This window comes from Rhinolophus sinicus, linkage group LG04 (genome assembly GCF_036562045.2).
Source record: "Rhinolophus sinicus isolate RSC01 linkage group LG04, ASM3656204v1, whole genome shotgun sequence".
NCBI lineage: Eukaryota > Metazoa > Chordata > Mammalia > Chiroptera > Rhinolophidae > Rhinolophus > Rhinolophus sinicus.
This window is the reverse complement of record NC_133754.1, coordinates 170,924,591-170,952,138: the sequence shown is the minus strand read 5'-3', so window position 1 is coordinate 170,952,138 and position 27,548 is coordinate 170,924,591. Positions and strand designations below refer to the sequence as shown.

The 27,548-nt window shown below is 52.0% G+C and overlaps 1 protein-coding gene across 6 annotated transcripts in view; it reads right to left on the bottom strand.

The window, feature by feature from the left end:
* RGS3 (regulator of G protein signaling 3) overlaps positions 1-27,548 on the bottom strand; it is a 112,214-nt gene that overhangs the window by 54,525 nt on the left and 30,141 nt on the right. For 5 of the 6 annotated variants that reach the window (XM_074330858.1, XM_074330860.1, XM_074330857.1 and 2 more), the window contains 8 exons: positions 25,837-25,918; positions 24,941-25,046; positions 23,810-24,161; positions 22,917-22,956; positions 18,079-18,275; positions 15,647-15,730; positions 10,282-10,393; positions 4,578-4,621 (listed from right to left, as the gene is read on the bottom strand). In XM_074330858.1, coding sequence (XP_074186959.1) covers positions 4,578-4,621; positions 10,282-10,393; positions 15,647-15,730; positions 18,079-18,275; positions 22,917-22,956; positions 23,810-24,161; positions 24,941-25,046; positions 25,837-25,918 — 1,017 coding nt within the window. Of the gene's footprint in view, positions 1-4,577; positions 4,622-8,898; positions 9,000-10,281; positions 10,394-15,646; positions 15,731-18,078; positions 18,276-22,916; positions 22,957-23,809; positions 24,162-24,940; positions 25,047-25,836; positions 25,919-27,548 lie in introns of those variants that run through there. The other variant, XM_074330862.1, reaches the window with a different exon arrangement.

Sequence of the window (27,548 nt, the reverse complement as noted above, 5' to 3'; positions counted from 1 at the left end):
CTGCAGTCTTGTCTCCCCAACGAGACTAGAAACTCCTTCTTGGAAGGCCTTTTTAATCTGGACGTAGCAAGGTGCTTGGCAAGCAATGCCTGGGTAAGCTCTGGCTCCCTGGAGGGACTTCCGGGATGAGGTCAAAGCCAGGTCAGCTTGGCCTTAGCCCCAGGGAGCTGCCGGGACCCAGGGAGTTGGCCCCAAACAGTCAGAATGTGCTGGGGGCGGAGAGGGGCAGTAAAGCCTGCCCAATGTTATCAACCACTACAGGACACTCTGATCAGGGGAGTAGGCGCTCCTTCTGCCTCTGCTGGAATTTGATTATAACCTCACAGGGCTGTGATTAGATGAACTCAGCAGGGAGCTGAGCAGGAGTTGCATGGCTTGGACCAGAGAAGACAGGGTTTGTATGCACTCCTTCCTCATGTTGCACTTGGACAAGCCTAGTCTGAATCCCAGCTTTGCCGTTTCCTGGCTGACGACCTCAGGAAGTCTCTAAAATGGGAATGATAATGCTATCGCCCATCTCTCAGAGCTTCAGGAGGCAAGAACGAGGGCCATCTGAGGCCTCAACAATCAGCCACTGCTGTTATTACTCAGGAGTTCATTCGTTTAATACATAGTCATTGAGCACCTGCTCTGTGTCAGGGACTGTACTAGGCCCTGGAGGGAAAGGGGGAAATAAGAGAGACAGGGTTCCTGCCCTCAGGTTGAGGGCAGATAGTAAACCAATACACAATTAAACAACATCAGTAGAAAGATGAGAAGCCCACAAAGGGAGCGGTCCTACTTGAACCTGGCGGTCAGAGAAGGCCTCTCTGAAGGGGCAGCACTCCAGCGAAGGCTTGAACAACAAGGGGCCAGCAAGGAAAGTGCTTGGGAGAAATTGTTCCAGGCAGAAAGAACAGCAAATGCGAAGGCTCTGAGCTTGGTGGTAACTGGCATCATTCATAGCATTGGGCACATTTTCTACCCTGCTATCCAACCCAAGCTTCAGGGACGCCCCCCTCCAGGGCAGGGCCATCTCCCATGCTAAGTGCTTCCTGGGTGCAGCCATTCCTTTCCTGCCCAAAGTTGTTAAGAAGCTGATCTCCCTAATAGCCTTAGAGGAGAGAGTGAAGAAAGCCTTGCCCCTGGGCTTCTGGGAACCGGGTGGATGAAGGACGCAATCCTACCACTTAACAACAGGTTCCCTCCACTTCCCAGAACCCCCAGCTCACTGCAGGGCAGGACACATTCAGTAAAAGACCCCAAGATTCCCCAGGGAGAAGTCGGGTTCGGTAAGAGATGACCAACGTGTCCTCTGCTCCCTGTCTTATCGTGCTCCCCCTGCAAGGGGAGGGGTGAGGTAGGGACTATCGTCCCTTCCAGCTTGGAAAAGGCCATCACTCCACAAAGCTGGCCCTCGCTGGAGTCTCTACCAAGCTGTTTGGGTTTCAACAAATCCCTTAACCTCCCTTAGCCCCAAATCCTCCTCTCTTTCAGTTCTCAATTCTGCCATAATAATAATTCCTTTTATCTAATTATCAGTTTTAAAAAGCACTTTCCCAACCATGATCTCAAGACAGGCTTTTATGCTCAAAGACCTAAACCCAGGCCTGGCCCGGGGCTGGCTGTCTTAGATAGGCACCCGTTACTGGGAAGCCCCTGCTCCCAAGGCCCTTCTCTAGGTACTGCCCGGAGCTTCGGAGACCGGCCAAGAGACAACATGGAGCCAGCTCCCTCCAGGGCGGCTGAATTCCCATCTGCCTAAATCTGTCTAAAGCAGGGCCCCAGTGCCCTCCGGGTTGCCCCAGCATGTGAATCCTCACTCTTAATCCACTGTGTGATCCAACTCATCAGATGTAACACTGATGCACACCCTGCCCTCAATACCAGGCTCCAGGGGCAAGGCTGTAAGCTACCCTGAAGGCATTCTCATGTAACTCACTGAGAGGCAGGGCCTCTTGGCTGCAGGGTAGTTAGCCATGCACAGACCTCTCCAGGTGGGCCCAGACCTCTGCATTCAAACATGAGCATCCCCAAATCCAACCCAGCTCTTCTTGGCCTCTTTAAAACCCCATCTTGCCTCACCTCCTTGTTCCTGAATTAATATTATATTTGTACAAACTAAAACCTCTTCTTCTACAATTTACATTTGTTCACTTGCTTTGACAAACGTTCTCTCTTTTAATTGAATTCTCTCAATGACCCTATGACATAGAAAGGAAGGAAAGGCACAGACGCTACCATTTTTCAGATATCATTTTTCAGATGAGAAAACTAAGGCTCAGAAAGGTTAAGTGGGCAGCCCCAGGAGGTCTCAGGAGAGGAGACATTAAACGTCTGTCTTCTGTCTCCTCCAGAGGCTACAATCTTGCCACATTTCTGTTACTGCATATGTACATTACAAAGAAAGTGAGATATTCCTCTTAGCTTTCTTTTTAAAAGATCGATAACTCATTGATGATGTCTCTAATGGAGAGGAAATGCATATGAAAAGCTCTCCCCGTGTTATGAAGCTGCCCATAACAACAGCTACCGTTTATTGAGCACTCACTGTGTGCCAGGCTCTGAGCTAAGTGCAGTGGACACAGTATCTTATTGAATCTCATTTAATCATTACAACCACCGTGCAAGGTAGGCCTCATCGGCCTTGTTTCAGAGATGAGTATGTGACTTGCCCAGATCATTCAGTTAGGACGTGGCAGAGCCAAGATTCAAATCTAGGTTTTCTTAACCCCAAAGCGTAGGCTGAACTTACGGGAGCTGGGATCAGATTCTAGGTTAGAGAATGGTCCCTGGCCAACGTGCCCTATGACCCAATGCCCCTGGCGCTTTGAAGCCAGGAGTAGGCTGCATCTGTCCCATGGATTTGCAGGGAAACCTGTCCAGAGCAACAGAGACCCCAGAGCTAAGGACTGCTTAGGGCAACTCCACCCAGGACCTACTGCTGGGACATAGTCAGAGCAGCTGCCACCCAAGCCATTGGGACGTTCTCAGTGCAGTGGAAGACCCTCTCCAAATCCTGACTCTCTTGCCCTGGTTTCTTCTCTGGGTGCCACCTGTCTGTCAGGCAATGAAGAGGAACCACTTGTTGCAGGTTCTAAGATACGAGTGCGGGGTTCTCTGTGGGATCCCAAACCACCTTGGCAAGCCTGTCCCCACGCTTCTTGTCTTCCTTCATTACAGACAAGCCTCTCATAAACAGTTGCCCATTAAGAGAAAAGGGAGGCTTCTGGCTGCCTGTGAGCTTCAATTCCCCAGCCCCTGGGGCGTCAGATCACCTGGTACTTTACTGAAATAAAAGGCCCCAGATCAATATCCCTTCATCAATCTTTGGAGGGCTAGGAGGTCACAACGCCCAGGAAACCAATAAGCAGAAGTGCTTCTCTCTGGGAAAAACAAGTCCAACCTGGCAGGAAGCTCTCTTGGCATTAAAGAACCTGAAGCTTTATGTCAGGCCCTGCCAGAGAGAATCGGAATCCAGAGGGGTGGGGACGGAGAGGCAAACGTTCTACCGTGTTGCCCAGAAAATAAGACCTAGCAGGACAATCAGCTCTAATGTGTCTTTTGGAGCCAAAATGAATATAAGACCCAGTATTATATTATATTATATGTTATGTTATGTTATGTTATGTTATATTATATTATATTATATTATATTTATATTACATTACATTACATTATATTATACCCAGTCTTATATTATAGTAAAATAAAATCGGGTCTTATATTAATTTTTGCTCCAAAAGACACATTAGAGCTGATTGTCCAGCTAGGTCTTATTTTCAAGGAAACACACTAGAAAATTCCCCAAAAAGCTAAAAGAATTCGATGGCTCAACAGCTCTCAACTTTTTCATCACAGAGAACCTCTTTGATTAAACCTCTGGTTTAATGATGTTTTATCTCCCAAACCATATCAAGCAATAAGCTATTTGCCCAATTTTGCTCAACAAAGGCAGAGCACAGCCCATCCGAGCTTCTGATCAGACTGAGATACCCAAGAACACCAATCACACTGAGCGGGTATCACTCCAGCCCAAAACACAGGCATTTGATGTGTTTTTTAGTCTGTACTGTCTGGCCTAGGTAAAGGTATTAGATTGGTGCAAAAGTAATTGTGGTTTTCGCTATTATGTTTAACCTTTTAAACCGCAATTACATTTGCACCAACCTAATACAATCACCTTCAGGCTGTTTCAAACACTGACAAGACCCTTAGGAGGGGTCATGGGTGGCACTTCCTGGAAAAAGAGGAAGAAAGAAGCAGGAATAGGAATCAGGGTACTCTCCAGAGGAAGGGCTCCCAGATAACTAAATACGGAGATGCACAGCTGTCAGACCACACCTTCACTATGAAGAGACCAGGAAGTCCTAAGTGGGAGATCAGTGTCCTCTGTCCCCTCTAAGCACTCTCGTGCCTGCTGCTCTTCTACATAGAGGTGAGAGCTACAGGGGCAGGGAGGACCTGCAGGACCTGCCTAGGACCCCTGCACAAGGTGGGGTGGGGGAAGCATCAGAACCCTGGACTAGAACCCTGCCTAAAACCTCCCCTCAAACACCAAGTCACAGATCTCCTCAAATTCAGAGGGAAGGACTCACCTCCGCTAGATACAGCACACAGAATTTCAGGTCTTCTGATGAACCTTTGGGGAAAAAAGTAAGATTTGCATTAGAACTGGCTACAGTCTCAGCAGTTTGCTGGTGCATAGAGCGCTGTCACATACAGAGGGCTGTGTATGTGGTACTTCCTGGAAAAAGACAAAGAAAGAAGCAGGCACAGGGGACAGGGAACTCCCTGGAGGAAATGCCACTTACTAACTAACCAAGCTGAGGCACAGCTATAAGGCCTTTGCCTGCAGGTCAGCCGGACTCAAGGAATGCTGAGATCTCACCCCATGAGAGGCAGCCAGGAGTCCCCTCTGGGCATGAAACTGCCAGGTACAGAGCACACCAGGCAGTGGGAACAGCATGGGCAAAGGCATGGAGATGGAGAAGCACAAGTTGTGCTCAAGGGATAGCAGGTGTGGCGAAGAAGCCTCGCCCCTCCTCCGGGATACCTGCCCTGACTGCTGCGGTCTGCCCACGACCTGGCAGCACTCTCCCGTGGACACTCATCTGGGTACAGATCGGGGATGGTTAGTATGAATAACTTCCTGTATTTCAAGCAACAGACCTCAGCAGGCAGGCTGTCATGTTGCAGGGAAGCAACCATACAGCACAGCAAACACAAAGTGCCATAGAACTTGAGTGCCCACCACTGTACCAGATGCTTTACCTGTAAGAGCTCAACCCTCACTACACCCCCTGTGAGGCAGGGCTGGTTATCACCTATGAGTCCAGTGAGAGAACTGAGGCACAAAGAGCTTGAGGAACAAGCCCCAGGTAAAAAGGGAAGAAGAACCAAGACATATACCCAGGAAGCCTGGCTCCAGAGCCCACACTCCGGACCCCGATACACCCTCCTCTCAAATGTGTCTGCCTCCTCAAGGATGCAGGCCCAGTGCTGGGCTCAAAGTAGCTCTCTCCATACATACCTGGATCAAATCAATCATCAAAGAAGTTGTAAGCTGTGCTGTGAAGTAAAGGTGGCTAGATACAAACAGAGACCGTGGGTCCAGCCTATTCCTAAGAAAAGCAGAGCGAGGGCCCTCGTGTGAGTGAAGGCCAGGCCCCCTCAGAGAAGGCATGTGGGCAGTTCCCTGGGCAAAATCATGCCTATGGCCAGGGGTGCCAAGCAGAGCCAGATTTTAAAAAGCGCATTAAGTAAATGGGGTTCATTTTGGACTTAGAATGAATCCTACTTGTCCCCACCTAGAGGTGGGTAGGGAGGGAGGGAGCCCTGCCTAAGAAATCTGTCATGTTTAAGGAACCTGTCATTTCAAAGCTTCTGCCAGTTCCTTATGTTGCTGAGGATGGAAACAAACGGAGGTGGTTTCTTTTAAGAAAATACACTGGGACTTTCCTTGACTTTCCAGAAGAAGACCTTAGTGCCAAGGGAGATACAAAAAGATCTATGTAAGAAAATAGAAATTTGGAGTTTAGAAGCTGGCAGTGATAGAAGAGAAGGCCCTCAGAGGTAGGGAAAAGCCAAGACAGGAGGCCGAGGTTGGGGAAATGCAGCCCGGAACATGTTCCCGAGGGTGAGGGATGGCTGACAACTGCCTTAAATTATCTGTGCTGTAACACTGCCCGCCACTGCCCTCCTGCATTACCCCAAACCTTCACGGAAGTCCCCTCCACATCACGGCTCTGTGCTGGCAGCACTTGGAGGGAACGACGGGATGGGGCTCAGCATGGCTCAGAGGCTCGTGAAAGGCCGACAAGCCTCCGGGGGTGCTGGCGGGGGGTGGGGAGCCACAGCTGTGGGAAAGCAGGCTGCAAGGGAGCTGACCCCAGAGAGAGACCTCAGCCCCACCAGAAAACCTTGTGGAACATTAAATCAAGCTCTGGACTCTCCAGGGTGTGGAAAAGGGGTGAGTGTCAAGGAAAAGGGACAGGGAGGCAGCACACATTTGGGTTTCCATCCAACACTCCAAATGCTTTGGCCATTTTAAAATATAAGAAGGAACCATTTGGCTCCTGGGTGGGCCTTGCTTCCCACCAAAGAACGTGTGGGTCGTGCAGGGGGACCCCCGGTCACAGGCTGGGTAGGGCCCAGAGAGGGCTTTCCTGCCCAGGTCTGACCCCTCTGTCATTTTCTCAGAGCCCTTGCAAGCCTGGCCTGAGATCCCAAACTCAGCCATTCACCAAGCCCTCTCTACCCTGTGAGACAAGCCAAGAGGGTTGTCTCCATTTTCCAGATGCAGAAACTGAGGCCCAGGGAGGGAAACAACTATATACAAGGCAGACAGTGAGAAAGCAGCAGAGCTGAGGTTTGAACCCAGGACTGCCTGCCTCCAAAGCCTGTGTTCTGACCATTATGTCACACTTCTGCCCCCACCACCAGCTTACGTCTCTGTCATTGTGCCAGGCCATGTGCTCCAGAAATGAAAACGTGTTCCTCCCACTGCTCTCGCCCTGGCAGCCGGCCCTGAGGTAGGCTCTGAGGATGTGCTTGGAAAATGTCACCCAAATTTAACACCAAGCATTCCAGCGGCTGCGACCTAAACAGCTGAGTTTCCAAGACTGGGCCCCCTGACTCCCCAGGGTAGATGGAGAGCCCAAAAATCAGCTAGACATTTCCAGGCCATCCTGACAGACCAGAGCAGGCCAGGAAGACACACTGTGGGCAGGATACTGGCCGCCTGGGAGGCAGAAACACAAAGAGCAGCAAAGCCAGTGGGCGGCAGAGGCAGGAAGAGACCACAATGGGCCCCGGCTGACCGGAGATGTCCCAATTGTTAGCGCCAGCTCTCCGCCTGTTCCCATTACACAGCAAGGCAGCCCCGCTGAAGCTTTGGGGAAGCGAAGCTAGGCAGGAGGAGGGCAGGCAAGGTTTAAGGGGCCACCAGCAGAAGCCCAGCGGGAAGAGTATACTTCCGCCCCTGAGCTGAAGCAGTGCTTCTGTTCTCCTTTCAGTCATTCAGTCATTCACCCAACAAACATTCCTTGGTCCCCACGATGTTCTGGGCCCCATGCTAGACCCTAGGAGTATGCTTCTCCAGAGGAGCTAAGCACCCTTTAGACAAGTCGCCCGAGGGACTCCGTGGTCCCTGGGTGGGGCAGATTCTCCCCGGCCAGGGAACAACCCTCACCAGGCCCAGCCCGCAGGAAAGGCTGGGCGTGTTCCTTGTTTACCATCATCTTTGCCCCAAAGAAACCTAGGAGTGTGAGCCACGTTAGCAAGAGACCATTCGGCCAACAGAAGCTGCAGCTGAGCCCGAAATGAATCTCTTAAAAGCCTCACTCAGGCCTTTGCTGCCACAGCGGGTCTCTGAGGGCACAAGGGAATCAGGCAGGAAATTGGGCGCCTGGACTCAGGACACTGGGCTCTGCGGCTTCAAATCCAACTGCAGAAGTCACTGGACTCCTCCGAACACCACCCCACCCCCCACCCCCACCCCCACCCCACCCCCGCCGCCCCACAAGCCCAGCATCTCAGGGGAGCAGGAGGGACAGGAGGCGAGGGCTCCGCCGATGCCTGGAAAGAATCTAAGTGGTGGAATGTGCACCTTGAGTGCTCAGTGTCACAGAGCCATTTCCTTTGCTCTCTGCAGCTCATGGGCTCCCTGGAGAGCCATGTTCACTGTATTTGCTCCCCAGCACTCTGGAGAAGGGCAAAGCAATTTGTGTGCATGAAATCACCTGCCCAGCAAGCCAGGACAGACTTACACATACACACGCACACACACATACACACACCTCTCTCATGCCAACCCACAGGGCTCTAATGGCATGGTCATCTCTCCTGAGTGTTGGTCTTGACTACCTTGAGCCTGCCAGCTGGGGGAGAGGATGTGGTCTCCAGCCTGAGGAAGCCATGCCTGCAAGGCTGTCACTCACATGGGCTCAACACCTCAAGGCCCCACAGCACCTACCATGACCATCCACCACCCAGTGGAGGATGGAGCTCACCCTGCTTCTAATTTCAAACCTTGGGTCTGGGGGCTCCAGGAGGGGAGGGAGGACATACGTATGGGCACTGCCCAGCTTCTCACAGCCACCTCAGGGTCTGCCTGGGGACATCAGGACTGGGAGGGAACACAAAAGACTGGCCCAACCCTTGTTTCACAGGCAGAGAAATTGACGTTCAGAAAAGGGAAAGAGCCAGCTGAAGTCACATAGCAAGTTAGCAGCAAAACTGAGCCCAGACCCCAAACTCCCAGCTGCTACCCTCAGCTCCTCCACTGCCCTGGTGGCTCCCATGCCAACCCCACCCCAAAGCACAGCCATTCTGAGCTCCCTTTCTTCTCCCTCCCTGCCTTCAGCAGGAGGCTGAGCACTGCCCACCGGTAAGGGTTTGGTTCTATAATCTACCAACCTGTTACCAAGCACAGCCGCCAGTGTCCCCCTCACAGCTGACTGGGTCCCAGATTGTCTGAGCTGGAGATGAGCAGAGGCACAGAGGAAGGGACTATACAGTGTGAGGGCATACGTGTGCATGCGTGCAGTGGGTGGGAGTGACACGTAGTGGGCATGTAGAGGAAGCTGGTGTGAGGAAGAAAGGAAAGGGCACAGCAGCAGGACACCAAGGGCAGCAGCTCTCATCTGCCCCCCTCCCATGGCAGCTTCCTGCAATGCCAGGGTCTGAGCTGAACTTGCACAGAGGGCTGCTCCTCACCACTGACCCGGGGAGGGGCTGGCCTCGAATGAGGTGACTTGCTTTTTCCCCTCAGTGGCAGCCCTGGTCAGCGGGCAGGAGAAAGCCAAAGGCAGGGAAGGAGTTGTAAGTGACTTCCTGTGGGGCAGTGAGAGTGGAGGTTCTCACACTGCCTGGTGTCTAAGGAGGAAGGCCAGCAAGGGCCAAGCACACACGTTGGGTTTGCAAACAGGCAGGAAGTTTTCCTGGAGCAAAACCCGTCAAAACAGAATTCTTTCGCTGGGTCATATTTTCCTCCCTGCCCCTGTCACCCGTGCTCAAACAGGTCTGTTGTTGTTTTCATAATCTGGGAGAGGAAATGGAGCCCCTTCAGCAGAGACCTCAGGCGCCAAACCAAACCGCTCAGCAGATACTCCCAGCTGGCTTCCCGTCCCCAAGTGGAGGAGGGCACGATGGAAAGTTTGGGGTAGAGGTTCACTCCACGCTCCCACGTGTTCCTGCTCAGCAGCCCCCAGCCACACGTGCTCCAGCTTCCTCCGGCTCTGGTCAAAGCAACGCGGCTGAGTGGAGAAGGAGCAATGGTCTCTTGTCCCGGATATATGTGGTGAGTGTGGTGGCAACTAGCATTTACTGGGCACCTGGTGTGGGTCAGGCACTTGGCGTATATGACCTAATTTAATCTTCACAACAGCCTTCTGAGATACTGTTGGTATCCCACATTTACACGAGGAAACAGGCTCAGAGAGGTTGAGCACCTTGCCCAAAGTCACACAGGCACAGAAGGACAGGGCCAAAATCTGAGCACAGGTCTAAATCCAAAGCTCTTCCCACTCCACTCCACAGCCTCCCTGAACATCCCGGAACAGAAACCTCCCAGCAAAACTCAGAGTGTACAGGGATGCTTGCCAGCCTAGAATGGAACATCAGTGTCTGAGACCCCACCGGCCCAGGGGCAGGACCTGGCCACACATGCTCAGATGCCTCATGGACAGCTGGCAGCTCAGCACCCCAGGGGCTGGACCCAAACTGAGCCTCCAGGCTGCCCAGAGCAGTGGACTCAGCGCAAGTGAGGAGGAGGCCCAAGGCACCTCAGCACCCACTTACCTTCCTGCAGCTTCACACTCTGGAGGTAGAGGGGATTCCTCAGGACGTTGCAGCGGCCCGGCTCGTCCTCCTTGGTGAAGAGCAGCAGGTCCGAATAGGCAAACAGCGTCACCTGCGTCAGGTGAGAGCACATAGAACTGGCTCTTCAGCTGTCCCAGAGGCCAAGGGCCACAACCTCCCTTAGAGGCCCAGGTAAGGAGTCCTCATCGTCTCAGGCAGAACCAGGAGCAGACTTCGTGTGGCCTCAGCCAAGGACAGAGACCTGACCTGCAGTCGAGACCGCCCCTGTGCCCTACGGTTTTCTACAGCTCCACTAGGCACAGCAGGAAAAAATAAACAGAACAGAAAATGACCCTCACTCTCTGTGGCAGATGGCCCCTGAAAGCCTCTCCACAGCCTGACACCCCACAGGCTCACCTCTCTGGCCAAAAGCCCCTGGAATCTCCAGCCCCACACCCTTGGCTTGGAGCCACCCATGAGCTGCAGAATGTTCCACATCTGCTTGCATTCTCCTCTAAACATCTGGCTGAAAGAGCACTGGGCTTGGAATCAGAAGTCATGAGGCTCCTATCCTACTAAATAGCCATGAAAACTTGGTTAAGTCCCCTGAGTTTTCTCCTCTGTGCAAACAGGCGGAGAGACCCTGCCTGGTTCCCTCACAGGCTCCTTTCACAAGCTCTGTGCAGGCTATGAATTGAGGCACCCTGCAATGTGAGGTTACCAAATTCCTTGCGGGTAATTTTAACCACAGTAATGCGCCATCAGTTTGAGAAAAAGCCAGTTACTTACGCTCCAATACAGACATGTACATAACTTTTATCTCTTTTATGCACTAGCTGCTCCAAAAATAAGTGAGAAAGCTATTTTTAGGCATTATAGGTAAACCAACAGGCATGCTTAGCATATTTTTGTGCTATAAAAATTCACTTGATCCTCTAACGCCACTAAAGATTACACTGTTCTTTGCTTTGTAAATCCTGCAGTGGCCTGTAGTCCAGGGCAATAAAATCCAATTTTAGACTTTCCGAAGAAAACCAAATATGATTAATTAGGTGAACTTCCCTTTGAGGTGTCAAAATCTGACACTTCGTTTCTTCTGAAGTAAGAAGCACCAGCCAGGAGGGCTTGGCACGCACTAGCAAGGGCCACAGTGAGTGTGCGTTGGATTGTTGTTGAAGTTTAAAAAGCCAGCATGTTGACATTTAGCTATCTGACTGATAAAGGTGACCTAACAACACCACCTCTGAGACTATCCTACAGAAATATTTACAAGGCTATATAAATATGAACCTATAAGGATGTTCTCAACAACATTTTTGTAATAAAAATACATAAACTAATGAGAGTGGGGGGGTGGGAATGACACAGAAAAAAGAATATAGTAAAATAAACAAGAGACGACGGGCAAGAGAAAAAAACGGAATAAACGCCCGTCAAGAGAGGATGGAGAAGATAAATTATGCCATCTTCACATGGTAGAGTTTGATGCGACTACTAAAAGAATAAAGTAGAGCTATGTGTGCAGAAGCCGAAATCTGTCCATCATAGTCACAATAGTGCAATGTGCAAAAATACCTATAAGTATAATCCAATTTTGTGAAACAAAACTATAAATCTATCTATATGTTAACATTTTTTAAATGTCTAACATACCATGCTCTTCACTCTAGGCAGTGGATTTTACTTCAAACATTTCTGCTTAATTTGCATTATTTTGCAATGAGAATCTGTTACTTTCGTAATTTAATATACAAATAGTTTTCAAAGGACCGCTTGGCTTCTTGTGAGTAACACAAACACAGAGGTGTGAGGGAATCTGGGCCACAGAGATAATAAGAGGCACCCTTGAGCGGGAGGCTCTCTCTCAGGGGCTCTGGCTCCTCTCAGGGACCAAACAGGAGGGCTCTGGAAGGGACCCTGGACTGGAAGGGATCCCGGCGATGATTCTATCCAAACCCCTTCCCACCACAGCCCTGTCCCAACTGAGCCCAACAGAAGTCTCCACTGGCTGAGCACTTACTTTCTGGTCAGTGGGTCCTCAGCATTGCCCTCCCTCATTTATAGATGAGGACCCTGCAACTCAGAGAGGTTAAGTGACTTGTCCAAGGCTACACAGCCAGGGACCATTGCCCAGACCTGGCTGACCCTACAGTGCTCACTATACAGAGAAACAGCAATATGTCTACAGTTGTCCTGTCCCTGAATGTGAAAGAATCCAAGCAGGGACCAAAAAAAGAAGAGCAAAGGAGACCAAAAAATAAATGAAGTTAAGGGAGAGAAAAAAATGATCCAAGAGTTCAGAGGATTTGAGGGGTTAGTTGTCTAAGGAGAGGTCTTTGAAGTCCAAGCCGTGGGAAAGACAAGGCTCGAAAGCAGCAAAACACAGGCAAACCCTCAAGCTCCCCGACCCACTCAAGGGTCACCTGTGCACCCACAGGGAAGCTGCAGGGGAACGGTTGGACGAGACAGTCTATCGGGAGCCTAAAAAACATCAAAACACATCCCAGGCCCAGAGAGGACGGATGGAGGACAAGTGCCCAACTGCAAGGTGAGAAAAGCCCTAGGCTGCTGCTCTGGCCCCAGTTCCCAGAACTGGAAATGTGGTCTAGACAGGAAGTGATTAAGGCATGAACGAAGAATTTCCCCAAAGGTCAGGTCAGGGAAAGGGCAGAGCTGGCACACAGCTGGAAGAAAGGCCAGGGGGCAAGCGTGCCAGGAGAGAGCAGGTGGGCCCCTCTCCCATCTCACCAGCATCCTGCTGACCTTGCTCCAGCAGGAGCCACAGCGGCCCATCTCCATGGCCCAATTACCTGCTGCCCACTAGGTGTCTTCCCCACACTTGCTGCAAGGACACATCTGTTTGGCCAGAGTCACGGGTTGAGGGATAGCGTGGTTAGGGAATCCTTGCAACTTGGAGGGTCACTTCTCCCAAGTAGCCCTAACCAAGCTTCCTCCAGGAATCTGGCCTAAGGGCAGGGTTTGCAAAAAAGACATTGAGGCCTTAGTTAATGGTAAACTCAATGAGTCAGTGTGTGGAGTGAGGGTGTGTCTGTCTTGGGCCCACAGTAGTCCTGGAAACTCTCACACAGGGCCTGGCTGCGTTGTGATGCCCAGTAACTAGTGTTTGAATCTAGAAATGAGGCTCCTCTGTTACTCGGATTTGATCTCAGGGCACATTAATGAAGCCTGTGACTTCTGGGAGGGTGTGTAATGAGGGCAGTTCCTGGTGTGGGTCTGGAACAGCTCACAGACATTAGCAAACCAGAGCGTGCTCAGAGCAGAGATGGGACCAAGGACCAAGGGCGAACATTCCAGAAATAAAGATTCCTGTTGAATGTAAGAGAGAACTTTCTACAAGTTAGCACTCTCCGGTAACAAAACCAATGCCTGGAGGGGGCTGTCACTGCAGACTCAAGAGCTGGCTGGAAAACCATCAGCTGGAAGTTCCAGGGTTGCACTCAGAACACACAGCTCCTGAGGACTAAGCAACACTGCAATTCTACAAATTTATCCAAGTCTCTCTTGGACTGGTTTATATTCTTGGCCTGCATGACATGACAGGGTACTAAGATAAACACACTTCCTAGCATACTTCAAGAAAAAGAAATATATTTATGTTGCTTGTCTACAAATCACTTCTTTCAATCTTCAAAAGAGGTTCTCTTTGTTCTAAGGCTCCAAGCTCCACAAGGCAAAGAGTTTGGGGACAGACTGCAATCAGGCTATGGCTTCAGCTTGCAGTTGCTAGTTTGTTTGTAAACAAACTGGCCAGAGGCAGCATGGGACCACGGAAAGCCCGGCTGAGCCAGAGCCAGCGATATGAGTACTAATCCTGGCTCCGTCCCTTACAAGCCTTGAGAACTTCAGGTCCCAGTAAATCTCCCTGGAGCCTCAGTTTCCTCATCTATAGAGTGGGACAACTGTGCCTGTCCTGGGGATGCTGCAAGAGCTGAGATCTAGTATGTAAAATGCAGGCACAGAGAGGGTAACACAGCACGTGATCAGGGTTTGCAGACTCAATGGTGAGCAGACAAACAAAAGAGCAAATTTAGACATATGTATGGATTTCAGGGTGGCTGTCATTTCTCAGTGCCCTCTTCAGAATCTTCTGAATGTGTAGCCCCACCTCGCTTTCTGACCTTTGGCCACCTTAGGTTCACCACACCCTTACTCACTAAGCACAGCTCCCAGTGACTTCTTGTTCCTAAAACTCAAATCCCCCTCAGCAGATGAAGTTTTACTCCCATGGAAGCAATTCAGAAGATATGCCAAGGTTCTTAGGAAAGTTTCCCAAGAGAAGGTCTAGAGCTGCAGTGAGCAAGGCCCATGTGGTAGAAATCAGCGTGCAGGCTCCCTTGAAAGAGACGACGCTCTCTGGGAATACTATATGAGTTCTGGTCTGCTTGTTCATAAAACAAAACAAAAGCAGCCTCCTGCTTTAACCACAATTACACATAATGTCCCAGAATGCTGAGGCTGAACGGGCCCTTAGAGATCAGCCGATTTCAGCTGCCTCAAATACACAACACACCCACCGTTCCGATGAGAAGACTGAGGAAGAAGGGAGAAGTCACAAGTGAGCCAACAGCTGAGCAGGAGCTGGCTACATGCTTCCTGCCTTCGTGTTTCCTGATCTTTCCACACTACCTCAAGCTGACCCTCAATACAGCCAAGACACACTGCCCGTGTGCAGCCAGGACCTGATCTGCAGCAAGCCCCTTCCCCTCTCTGCAAGGCCCCTAGGTAGGCTTGACGTGCTCCCGTAGATGTAAGCTCACGGGACTGCGCTGGAGCGTGGTCAGCTGTGGGGATTGTGTGGGTAAGTGCAATTCCCCCGTCAGACATCAGCAAGGGCCAGTTCTCCAGAAGAGGGGCATGATCTCCACACCCAGGCCTCTGCTGGCAGAGCTAAAGCCCAGGAGAAATAACAGACTTACCCCGTAGGAGAGGAATTAGGACGTGAGTTAATACAGACCCAGAAAACCTGCTAAGTGATGCTCCTCTAAAATTCTCACCTACAAAGGCATTCACCACAGCTGGAGTGAACAGCCATCTCTCCGCTCCTTAGAGGAAGTTGGGATAAACAACGGACCTCTTGAGTGGCTGGGAAAACTTTCTAACTAAGATGGACACAACAGCTTTGAGAGGGGGTGAGTTCCTCATCACTGAAAATGTACAAGAAAAAGCGGGGTCACCATTTGGTAAGGAGGGCATGAAGGGGGATGGAAGGCTTTTCGGGGTTTTTTTTCTACCCCGAGCTTATACAATTCTAAGACCATCAGGAAGAGAGAAAAGTTAGGGGCCTGAAGGATGGCCGAGGAAGCCCGGGAGGCCCCGCCACCAGGGAACGGTGTGTAAGCCTTACCTCGGCAGCCTTGTTCCGCCCCTCGTACAACAGCAGCTCCTCTGACAACAGGAGGGTCCGGGCAGGGTTACAGAGATCTAAAGGCTGAAAAAAAAAAGTGGGCCGTTCAAAGAGGCCTCGTGGAGATGGTTGTGGGTGGGGGGAGATGGCTTGGCAAAGCCAGACACAGAAAAGACTGCCAGTCCTCCCCACACCCCAAGAACCCACACACCACCTCAGACACAGATGGAAACAGAAAGACAGACGCTTTTGTCCCTGGCGGAACTGTTGCTGCCACCTTCACCACCAGCCCTCACCGTGAGAGCTGCACTCTGGCAGGAAGTTCAACCACACGTAGCACTCCCCCTCCCCTCGGCTCTCCCACTCTCCTGGGCTCTTGGGGCTTCCCGGGCCCACACTCCCCCATCTGTCCTCACGAGCTGCTCCCTGCTGTTAGGTCCAGGCTCTCAGGATAGCCCCAGAGAGGTCTCAGGATATCAAAATATGCCGGATTCAGTCACTTGATTCCCTTCAAAGCCAGGCCAGTCCCTGCTCTACATTGATACACACTCCTCAGCTATCAATTCCCAGGAACCAGTTCTCACCCAGACCCCTTCCCCTACCCCATCACCTGCCCCATACCTACTGAGGAGCCCCCACCTCCTGCCCAGCCCAGAGAAAGCTCCCTAAGCTCTGGACTACCCAGCAACGCTTATCCTCAAGAATGCACACTTATAACATGGCTTCCAGGCACCTGACATCATGCAAGGTTCTGGAGAAAAGATAATGAAATAAATGTCAACTACACACAGCAACCTGGGTGGATCTTACAAATAATGTGAAGCAAAGGAAGAAGGGCCCAAAAGAATATATGCGGTATGGTTTCATTCAGTAACATTCAAAAAGAGGCCAAACCAAACATGGTGAGGAAAGCACACATAGATGGTAAAACTAAAGAATAGCAAGGAAATGAGTATTGTAAAGTCAGGCTAGTGGGCATGTCTGCTGGGGAGCAGGGCCTTCCAATCAAGAAGAGACATACGCAGTCTCTGGCATGGGTGGTGGCCATGGTCTATTTCTTTACCTTAGTGGATATCCACTTTATCATTTTTTGTTAAATTGTACATTTAAGTGTGATGCCGTTTTGGGGTTTATATATTTTACAATTTTAAAGTTTTTATCACTTTCTCAAAATTTTAATTTTTTTGTAAAAATTTAAAAATGAAAGCAAAAAATAACCCCCGTGATGGCCAAGACCTTTGTGGTTACATCCCAAGAAAGAGACCAAGAGAAAGGCAAAGGGCACGCCCTACTGAGGGAGTCGTCCGGGGGAGGTGTGTCACCGGCCAGAGGGGCACTGGGTCCTAAAAACTGAGAGTTCTAAGACCCACTAGACAGTGACAGGTCTAGAATGGGATGCCAGGAATAGCAGAGAAGGAAATAATGGTCAGAAATGAAGCCCTTGGGACCACGTCACCTCTACGTTGCTGATGAGGGGATGAACTAATCAAGTCTTTATGGAAAGCAATTTGTCAGCATGTATAAAGAGCCTTTAAAATGTTTATGACCCATGACTCAGTCATTTCACTTCTAGGAATCTCTTCCAAGGAAAATAAGCAGAGAGGCAATTCATGCACAAGGATTTTCATCACAGAATTATTTACAATAATAGCAAAAGAAGTAGACATAGCAGAAGTGTCTGAACAGAGAACTGGTTAAGTAAATATGGTACATCCATATAACAGAATAGTGTGCAATCACTACAAAACACAGGCTCAAAGAGTATTTGGTAATGTGGGAAATGTTCGTGCTGCAATTTCCATTTTCAAAAAAAGCGACAGGATATAAAATGTATAATAAGACATGTTTTTCTTTTTACTGTGTATAAGCACACACGCAAAGGCACGTAAATACTCACACCGGTTATATCCGGGTGATGGAATAAATGAAGGTTTGGAAATGGGGAGGCAGAGAGGGGCAAGAGGGAAAAGCAGGAGAAGGGAGATCTAAGTGAATCTCAGGCCACTAGCTACGACTGGCCAGACATGTTTGCCAAGACCCAGGAGGCCAGAGGAGATGCCAGATCTCCAGGCTCTCCCTTGATCATTTCCAAACGACAAACCACTGGATGCGCCAGAGAGCAGGAGCTTCAACTCAGAGTTCCTGTAACAACACAGCAGCTCTAGTGTGCCTGCCCTGTCCACAGAAAAAGGGGAGGTTCAGGGGGGCGGGGAGGGGACCCCCTTGTTGCTGGGCTATCCTGCCCCCACTCCCCTGTTTCCCCTCCTGGAGACCTGTGCTCCCTCAGTATAACACCCCGAATCCTGAGCACCTGAAGCTATTTGTCTTTCCATAAAGGAGGCCCCCAATCCTGGAACGAGGCACCATCCCTGAGACCTGGGGGCAAGGACCCTCTTCTTTCTTACCTCCCGTGAAGCCAGCCACCAGCTCACCTGAACAAACACAGGGAACACCAGGACCTTGGGGGCCAAGGTGACATAGGTGCCATAGCTCGAGTGTGGGGGGTGTGGCCTCATGGCCGGGCAGTTCTGGTAGTTCCCGTGGCCCTTCATGGTCTGCACAGTCTTCATCAGCCGGGACTTCTTCCCCAGGCCCGTGTAGGACTTCCCTTTACTGGGATTCCCTGATTCTGTGGAACAGAGATGGGGGGGGGGGGGAAGCATGAGGCATTTCCATCACCCCTGCAAAGGCATCCCCTCTACACAAACGGGGAACAGACTCGGTCGACAGCCATTTACTGTGAGCATCTGCTATGTGCCACGCTTTGTGCAAGGTGCAGAGAACCCTGGGAGGCTGCAGCAGGCTCTCAGACCTCAAGGAATTCCCTCCCAATCTATGAGAGATACTGACACGTAAACAAGCAACCCCAGGGCTTGGATGGAGCTGGGAACCACCAACTGTGATGCAGGCTGCCGTCCCCATCTGGTGACCCAGGAACCAAATCAGACCCATCCATCTGGCCTCATACTTTTAAAACTCAGGAAATCTCTCACATTTGAAAAATCAGAAGCTCTGACCTCATGGGGCTCACCTAGAACAATCGATTGGAGCAGAGCAGCGACTGCCCGGTGGCAGAAGCCAGATGCCTGTGCCCAAATGGCACTGCTCTGCTTATTAGCTTGGTGACTTCGGCAACTCACTTCCCTGCCCAGAGCCTTGATTTCCTCAATAATAGTACCAAGCTCACCGGGTTGCTGTGAGGATGAACTGATGCTCTAAATAAAACCCTTAGAACAGGGCCTGCAACCTCTACATGCACAATGCAAGTCAGCTGCTAACAGGTGGTGCTTCTTGGTGTAATTCCTCCACTTGCAAAAGCAAGTTCATCAGGTACCTCAGGGAGTCCTAGGTTTGATCATAGCTAAGAGGTCGTCCCGCTTTGGCCACCAACCCACAAATTATTCTAATCAGAAAAAGGAGAGGAAGAGGCGGGTGGGAGCCGCTCCAGGAAAGAGAACAGAAGGCTGCAGGGGATTCCTCTTTAAGAAGATACTGCTGGACACACACCCTCACACTGAACAGGGTGGCCTACAGGTCTGCCAACACAGTCTGATGGGCAGAGGAGCAAAACAGAGGGTAGCTAAAAAGTCAGGGATTCTTGGGTATGAGCAGGCAAATTCTGGAGCACTCATGCTCCACACACCTGTCCCCTCTGAGCTCCTGCTGCCAGGTGGGCAGCTGACCTGCCCTCCCTGATCTTCATGGCCAGCCCACGTCCTGGGGCCCAGGCTTCCTCCTGCCACCCCCAGTCCTGGCCCTGCATGGCCAGCCCACGTCCTGGGGCCCAGGCTTCCTCCTGCCACCCCCAGTCCTGGCCCTGCATGGCCAGCCTACGTCCTGGGGCCCAGGCTTCCTCCTGCCACCCCTTTATCCTGGCTGCCAGGGGCTGAACAGGTGGCTTGACCCCAGCTAGGTCTCGGGGAAGCTCCCCACCAACGCCAAGTCCACAGCCTCAGAGGAAAAACTCAGCTCAGAAGGTTTCACACTTGCTTCCTCCGCCTACCTTGTGTCCCTTCTCACTGAGTGGGGTGAGAAAAACAAGTCGACACCCCCCCCCCATAAGTGACCACCCATCCCAGTGTATCTCTTGGGGCAATACTCAAACCATAATCATTTAAACCACTTCCTGCCTCTTCAGGAAGGTGCATCGAGAAGGGTAGAAAAAGCCTGAGACCAGGACGGGGGTGGGGTGGGGGGAAGGTGGAGAGATGCATGGATGTAATTACACAACTCCTCATCTGATCTGGTCCTGGGGGAGTGGGGGGGTGGTCTTTGCTGCCAGGTCCTGGCCCGTTTGCTGAAAGGACCCATCCCCATCCTCGGTCTCTCAGGATATGAGCTGGGTAATTCGCCTGAACTTGAGCTATAGTTCCCCCAGGGACTGGCTGTGCAACCCTGAACAGGCTCCTCCCAGCTCGGAGCCAGTGTTCTCCGCTGCAGAGAGGAGATGATACAGACTGCTGCCTTGCCTGTCCCAGGGCTGGTGTGGGGGGCACACACCAGAGAGCTGAGTGACTTGGGGAAGGTACTGGAGTGTCAGTCTTGAGGGATTATTGCAAACCCCAAGGTGACAAATGATCCGACCGTCAGGGCTGGCCTTAGGACAGGGATGCTAGGCCCCAACCCACACGGTGACTGGGGTCACAGGCTTAGCCTGGTACCAGCCCCTCTAATTCCACATCGGCAAGCCCAGGCAACACCACAGGACTGCCATGTGGGGACTGAGCAAAAACTAGAGAAAGTTACCATTTGCGGATGCCAAACTCTGGACCCTGCGCCCCCCAGGTTCAGACTTTAAAAAGAATCCATTTGTCCCCTTCCCTAGCCCAGCTGCACAGAGCTGTCACAGAATCTTCACCTTGGGCCTGAATAGTCACGAATAAGCCTCTTGAAACACACCTCTGCCTTCAGGTGGGAAAGGTCTGCTCAGCCTCATTTGATAGACAAGACCACTGAGGTCTGGAGTAGTTGGGTGACTTGCCCAAGGTCATTTGGCCAGTAAATGGTGTAAGACGGGATCAGCCTAACCTATGTGGATGTCATGCCCTCGTGCCCCATCTCCACACACTCCTGGGTAATGCGTGCACGTGGCTCTCCAAAACTGATTTGTGTGAAGTATCTTTCTTTAAAACAGTCCAAGTAGAACCCAGCTACTGAGCTCTGTAAAGGCAAATCCCTCGACTTCCCACCTGCTACCTTTTACCCCCTTTGCTTCAAACCCCCATATCACCCTTTTTGTTCTAACACCTGCTTCACTGACCAAACACAGTAATTACTCGCCTTTGCTCCAGCTTTCGAGGTGAGCCCTAGCAGCCATCCTGCCCCAGCAATGGTGAATCTGAAGCCAGGCCGCCATCACAGGGGACAAGACAATGCCGAGGACACCAGCAGCCTCGGGGAACATGCTAACCACAGGCAGGCAGGCGCCCCAGGCCCTGAAAGTGCATCAGACCCCATTCAACTCAGGATAGCCCAACCCACCCTCCTGAAAGAAGGCCAGGCAGCCCAGTCAGAGGAGGGGGCAGAAGTGGGCACCCTGGTGCCAGCCTCAGCCTCTGGAGAACCCTGAGTGTTTTTCAGGGAAGTTTTGTGCCCTGAATTCCACCCCTTCCTCTGAACCCCAGGACTGGGAGCTATGAAGGCTTGATCCCTGATAAAGAGCAAAGACGTCCTTGGATACCAGAAGGATTATTGTTATGAAGGAAGGTCAAGTCCTTCACACAATGCATTCAGAAAGGTACTGTCATTATCAACATCGTCATCACTGCCGTCCTCGTCCCTCTCCCCTCGCTTAGATGACGGGGCCCTTCTTAGGTCACTAAGTTCTGTATTCTCAGAAGGGAATCGCAATGTGGACACAGGTGGGGAGGACAGCAGGGAAACTCAGAGGCATCTCTCAGGCTGAGAGGGAACCAATTCCCCACCACCGGCCCAGCACAGGTGACACACCTCTGCAGCTCCCTACACCATGACCAGTCTGCAAACCCTGAGAGGCAACCGCGGTCATTCTCCTTCAGTCATCTGAGGAACAGAAATTCTACTGAGTACCTGCTGCCTGCCACACATCCAGCACTGGACACACAGAAATGAGCCAGCCCAGGCCCTGCCTGTAATGAAGGCACCATTTAGCAGAGGCATTTCCACTCTAACCTAATGTGCCAACTAAAAGCTTTTCAAAAACTCAGGGTTTCACTATCAGACTCCTCTCCAACAGGGACACAGATTCGTTTTCAACAGAAGAGGCCCAAGCACCCAAACAACCCAACCTGGAGAGAATAAAGATGCTCTGTCGGCGGCACTGAGCCTGACGGGAGCCCTTTTCCCCAAAAAGGCACAGGCATTCTTCCAAATACCTGCTCTAAGAAGCATGATCTTCACAGCACTGAGAGAGGGGACCAGCCTGGGAGAAGGCCTCTCCCAAGGAAGGAGGTCAAGGGCATTCTGCAGGCACTAGAGGAAGGGCTCAGGCATACCCACGGCAGGCATTACAGACCACATGGCAAGGCTGGTCTCAACTTTCCAGATACTCGGGTCAGAGGTCTCCAGTAGGCACATAGGGGTCCTAAAGGGATGCCCCGCCGGCTCCAGCATCAAGACTGATATCTCAGGCTTCCTGAGAGAAGGAATTGGTTTTGAGCCCAGCCTCTTTCCCTGGCCCTTCAAAAATAGGGCCAGGATTTGAAGGCCAAAGGAGAAGAATCATTCAAACAGCACAGACATCTGTGCACTTCAAAGACAACTACCCTCGGTATACACTACTTCTCACAGCCACTATCTCCTTTCATCTTCCCACAACCCGCTGAGGTGGGAATTGTCAGTCCCATTTTATAGATGAAGAAACTGAGGATCTGTGAGGGGCCGTGAGCTGATCAAAGTCACACAGCTAGAACTCCAACTTGAGACCTCCCAGCTTCAAATTCCATGCCTCCCTTCTGTACAGGCCCGATCACGTTGCCTACAGCAGCTAACACATATTGGTTGTTTGGTAAAATTGGATAAATGTTAGTTGAATGCCTGAGTCCCGAACACCATCTCTTAGACTGCTCTGGTAAGAGCCCCGCTCTTCCTCCTTAGGCAGGCTCCAAGGAGAAAAACACTGGTTTGGTGAGGGAGAAAATAGACCAAGAGGAAACTGTCTGTGTCAACATGTGGGAGGACCTTGCCTGTGTAGAGAAGGCCACCAACCTTGGAGGAGGCAGGGCCTGGCCTCCCAGCTGACCTCACAGTCTCTCTGGGGCGTGGAGGGCACAGCAGCAGAGGACAGACTCACCTTCAGGGATGGGATCCTCCTGGTACACGGGCCGCAGCAGCTGCAAGGGAAACACAGGAGAACCAGCTCAGCCCCAGGAATGGGGCAGGACAGCCAGCCTGGGGGTGGGAAGGCAGCATCTCAGGGCACACGGGAAAAACAGCTGTCCTGCTACTAAGCTGAGAGGGGGCGTGGAGGGAACAGAACCCAGAATCCTCCAGAATATTAGAGTTGAACAAGACGTTAGCTGTCATCAAGTCTAAGCCCTTGGCCAAGTTCCCAACTTCGTTGACGGTAGTTTGTTCCAAAGTGCATTCCACGGAACACTGGCACTGTGGGACGCTAACAACCCTGCCACAAAGGGGACAGGGGACTCTGGGAAATGCTGAGTGCAACAAGGTTAAACCACCCTCTTCACTGCAGGATGCCCTCAGAGCTCATTTACATTGGGAATCTCCAGAAGCGGGAGAGGAGGGGATATTTCTCAAATCTACTTGACCTCAGAACACATTTTTCGTGGACTATCTCCTGGGACTAATGCTTTGGAGCGTGCACTCCATCACCCCACCATGCCATCAAGCAGCGTCTGCTTTGCTTTCACACTTCTTATGACAGGGGGCTCCCACCTGCCACACGCAGCAGCCCGTTCGGCTGTGGGAAAGTGCAGACTGGCACAAAGCTTTTCCTTCTTTCAAGGTGCAATCTTCCACCCGGTGACACCCCCGGGTCCTGGACCTGTGCCCTGAGGCCACAGAAACCTCCCTGCTCTCTCCACCCAGAAGCTAACACACACCCTGCCTCCTAGCCCAACACTCCTAGCCGCTTGCAGGGTCCTCCTGACACAATTTTGAGCCTTTTCCTGGCCTTACACAGGGACCCATGCCCTTCATCTTCCCCAAACCAGCTGTCCATACCTGGCTCCCTGGGTTCAGCGGGGCCAGAATGATGTAGTTGGGGTCGGTGGGGGCAGTGGCACGGGACAATGCAGGCAGGGTGTGCTGGCCCCCGCGCTTGGCCACCTCGGTGTAGCGCTCCCAGCCGCCGAGCAGCAGCCCATCAGAGCTGTCACATACCAGGTGGCAGCTGTGGCGCTGCTCAGGACGTGCCTGGGCCCCATGGGTGCAGTTCTTCTCCCGCTTATTGGGGGGCGACTGGAGGTCATGGGTCGACTTGCAGGAGGCCCGCCGCAGGACCCCACCGTCTGGCCCGGGCTTGATCTGAGGGACCATGCGCCACACAAGCAAGATGATCTCGCTGGGGCAGCTCCTGGAAGTTGGGGGTGGGAGTGGGGGGTCACATAGAGAAGTTGAGTCTGGGAGAGACCAATGTCAGCCAGGGTAGGGACCCGCAGGGGCAGAGAGGAGGAGTGTGGGAGGGGGAGAAGCCCCTAATGTCAGGGCAGGAAGGGAGGTAAGAGGCCATGTAAAGCAGAGACAGCACAGGGGTCCCTTAGGTCAACTCTTAATTGACTGGCAGAGGCTGAGAAGGATGCTGAGCCAAGCCCGGGTCAAACAAGAAAGAGTACCAAACGCAGCTAGTGACACCTGTCATGGGCAAAGTGTAAGCAAGGAGGAGCAAGCAAACCTCTTACCCGCAACCCCTCCTCCAGTCATTCTAGAAGCAAACCCACAATGGGCCATGAGGGTTCTACCCCAACAGGTCAAAATTGGGAGGATCCAAACATTTTAAAGAATACTTTTTGTAACTGCGCAATTGAAACAATTGCAACATTGACACAGTCTTTAAAAACTGTGGGCTTAGCTCCAGGTACCAGAAATAATTAGCTCAAGTAGAAAGCTACCCCCTGGCACTGCATCGGAAACCACAAGGTCTGTTTGGGAGCTTCTTCCTACTACTTGCTGGGGATCCAAAATTGCTCTGAGCCTGAACCTTCCATTTTCTGGCCAAGAAACTGATTCCCTGAGGAGCAAAGTGAATTGCTGACAGCTGGGCAAAGAAGGGGAGGGGAAGGCCGCGTGCCCAGAGTTGGGGAGGCAAGATGCGCCATCAGTCGGAGGCCCCGGGCCACACCCAGCCCCTCTCACCGGATCTCGTGGGCCAGCTCTACGCATTTCCAGTGCTCCACAGGCCTCTCGTTCAGCTGTAGCACCGTGTCCAGCTGCTGCAGCCCTGCCCGCTCTGCCGGGCCGCCTGTGGGAGGGAAAAAGAAAAGCCGCTCAAGGGCTCCTGAAGCCCACGACCCCTTCAAACAACCTGGGGTCCTCTGCTTCCCCAGTGACCTCAGACAAGGACAGCCCCTCTGTTTCTTCATCTGTGAAGTGAGGGGCTGACCTTGGTGGCTCTCATGGGCCTTAAAGGAACCCCTTCACCCTCATCTCTTCCTGGCCTGCTCACAGCTCTCTGCTGTCCTTGCTCCCAGTCAGGCCCCCTCCCTCCCCAGGGCCTCTCAACCTACTCAGAACCCTTCCTTGTTGCCTTCAGCACCATTCCCTGAGTGCCAACCTCATACTGGCACCGGGGGCCACCCAAATCACCGAGTCCTGGCTTCTCCGCTTACGATACTCTGTGACTAGAAGGAGTCTTTTCTTTTTGAAAAATAGGGAAAGAATGCCTATTTTTAAGTGTTAATCAGGCTTGGAATAGGACAAAATACCGATTCCAAACAGAGTTCAGAAATGGTTCATTTTCCCATGCAGTCATTATTGAAAATATAGGTTTAGTTCCTGTTTGAAATGCTTGGGAAACAAAATATAAAAATCTGTTTTCATTTTGATAAAAACAAACAAAAAAAGAGTGGGTATATTTTCATAAACCTCAGTTTTATCTGTGGTCGTTTAAAAATATTATTATTTTCATTTTGAAAAACGAGGAGACACTTTGCTCCAGTTCGGGGCTCCCCTTTTAGTCCCAAGGTCTTGTTCGCAAAGCCCAGGTGCATGTCGGGTGAGTGGGGCGGGCCTCATCCAAGACACTCACTTACCAGAATCCACGGCCTGCACTCGGACTGGAGAGTCACAGCAGATGGTGAAGCCAAAGCCGTCCTTGCCCCTCGGGATGGTGATCTAGGACACAGCCCCACCCAGTTACTCCCAGAAGCCGCTCCAAGGTCGGGAAGCCCACAGGCCCCACCCCAGAGCCACCCTCATTTCCAAGGGCAATAGAGCCAAAAAGGAGGCTTGCTAGCCCCGCGCTGTCCCTACCTAAGCCCGGGCTTCGTGAGCACTGGGCTGTGGGCCAAGCAGGCGGCAAAGCCAGGCCGATGCGGGAAGCTGGGACAGACAGACTTGGAAGGATGGCACTTGCCTTCCTCAGCCCTGGTCCCAGACAGCCCTTTACCGAAGGGCCCACTGGGCCCGCACATCTCCGCTTGGCCTGTGATCCACTGCCTGCTCTGCCCCTTCCTCCTTTACCCCAGGGGCTCCCAGAGCATCGGCCCAGGGCTGGTCCTGTGCTGACGGCTCAGAGATGAAGCTGACCCTGTTGCTGCCTTCCCAGAAAACAGGGGCGGGAAGACAGGAACACATACACTTACAACCTCAAGCCAAGCGTCAGGGGGCAAGTGCTGGAGTTCTCAGGGCAGCCCATCACCAGAACCTCAAGGCACCCAGTGAGGGCTCCCAGGTGAGAGGGCAGGTGAGGACACAGTCAGGCCTCCGTGCTGACCCTGAGCTTGCCACTGACCTCACTGTGCCTGACGCCCATGTGTATGGCAGCTCCGCAACGCCTACTTTTGGAAGTCCCCTAAAAGGGCTCCGCCATCTGGATGCCCTTTACAAAGCAGTGGGCAATTATCGAGCTCCTGTTGCATGCCAGGGTCTGCTGAGGTACCAAAGCATGAGGCCTTGGTCTCTGGCTCTGGGTGTACAGATCTCTCCAAAGCAAAGCAGGACATGACAAGCGTTAGAGCAAAACATGAGGATAGTGTTGGAAACGGGCCCTTGTGCCTGGTTTCGTGCACAGCAGGAACTCAGCAAGTGCTAAGTTAATGAGGACAGCCTGCAGCATCCCACAGGCAGCAGGACGCTGTGGGAGTGCAGTGCTATCTGCTGGCGCAGTTCATGTCAGGCTTGCTACACTCCCCCTCTGTGCACCCCCCAATCAGGCTTTGGGTGGGGTGCAGAAGGCCCAGCCCTGCCCATCCCAAGAGCAATTCCAGGCTGCTAGAAGCAGGTATATGAGAGCAACAGACCTAACGGAGCAAAAGTCAGAAAAGGGGTTCAGTGAAGTCCCGAGAGACTCCCTGGAAGTGGGTGTGAAGTGGGCCCTGGTGAGGCACAGGCAGGGAGTCTCAGGCAGGCTGAGAAAGAAGCCAGCTCAGCAAGCCTGGAAAAGGTCAAGAGCTGCTGGCCTGGTCAGGAGATTCTGTCCCCTTCCTGCAGGGGTTCTCTCTTTAAGGCTGGCTGCCTGGCATTCACCTGCCAGCTGTTCCCAAGGGCAGGCGTAAGGCTGGGGAGGGATGGGGGCACAGGGTGACCAAGGTCCTTGGAAGCTGCCAGGAGGCCCCTGAGGCTCTGCTTCCCACCAGCCCTGGGCCTGGATTCAAAGCGAGTTTGTAAAACAGGAAATCTGACAGACAAGGGGATGGGGGAGGGGGCAGGAAAATACCCGTTCCCATAAGAATTCTGGGAAAACACGCAGCTAAGACAGGAAGAGAAAAAAATGGAAAGAAAGAAAAACAAACTCTGGAGTGAG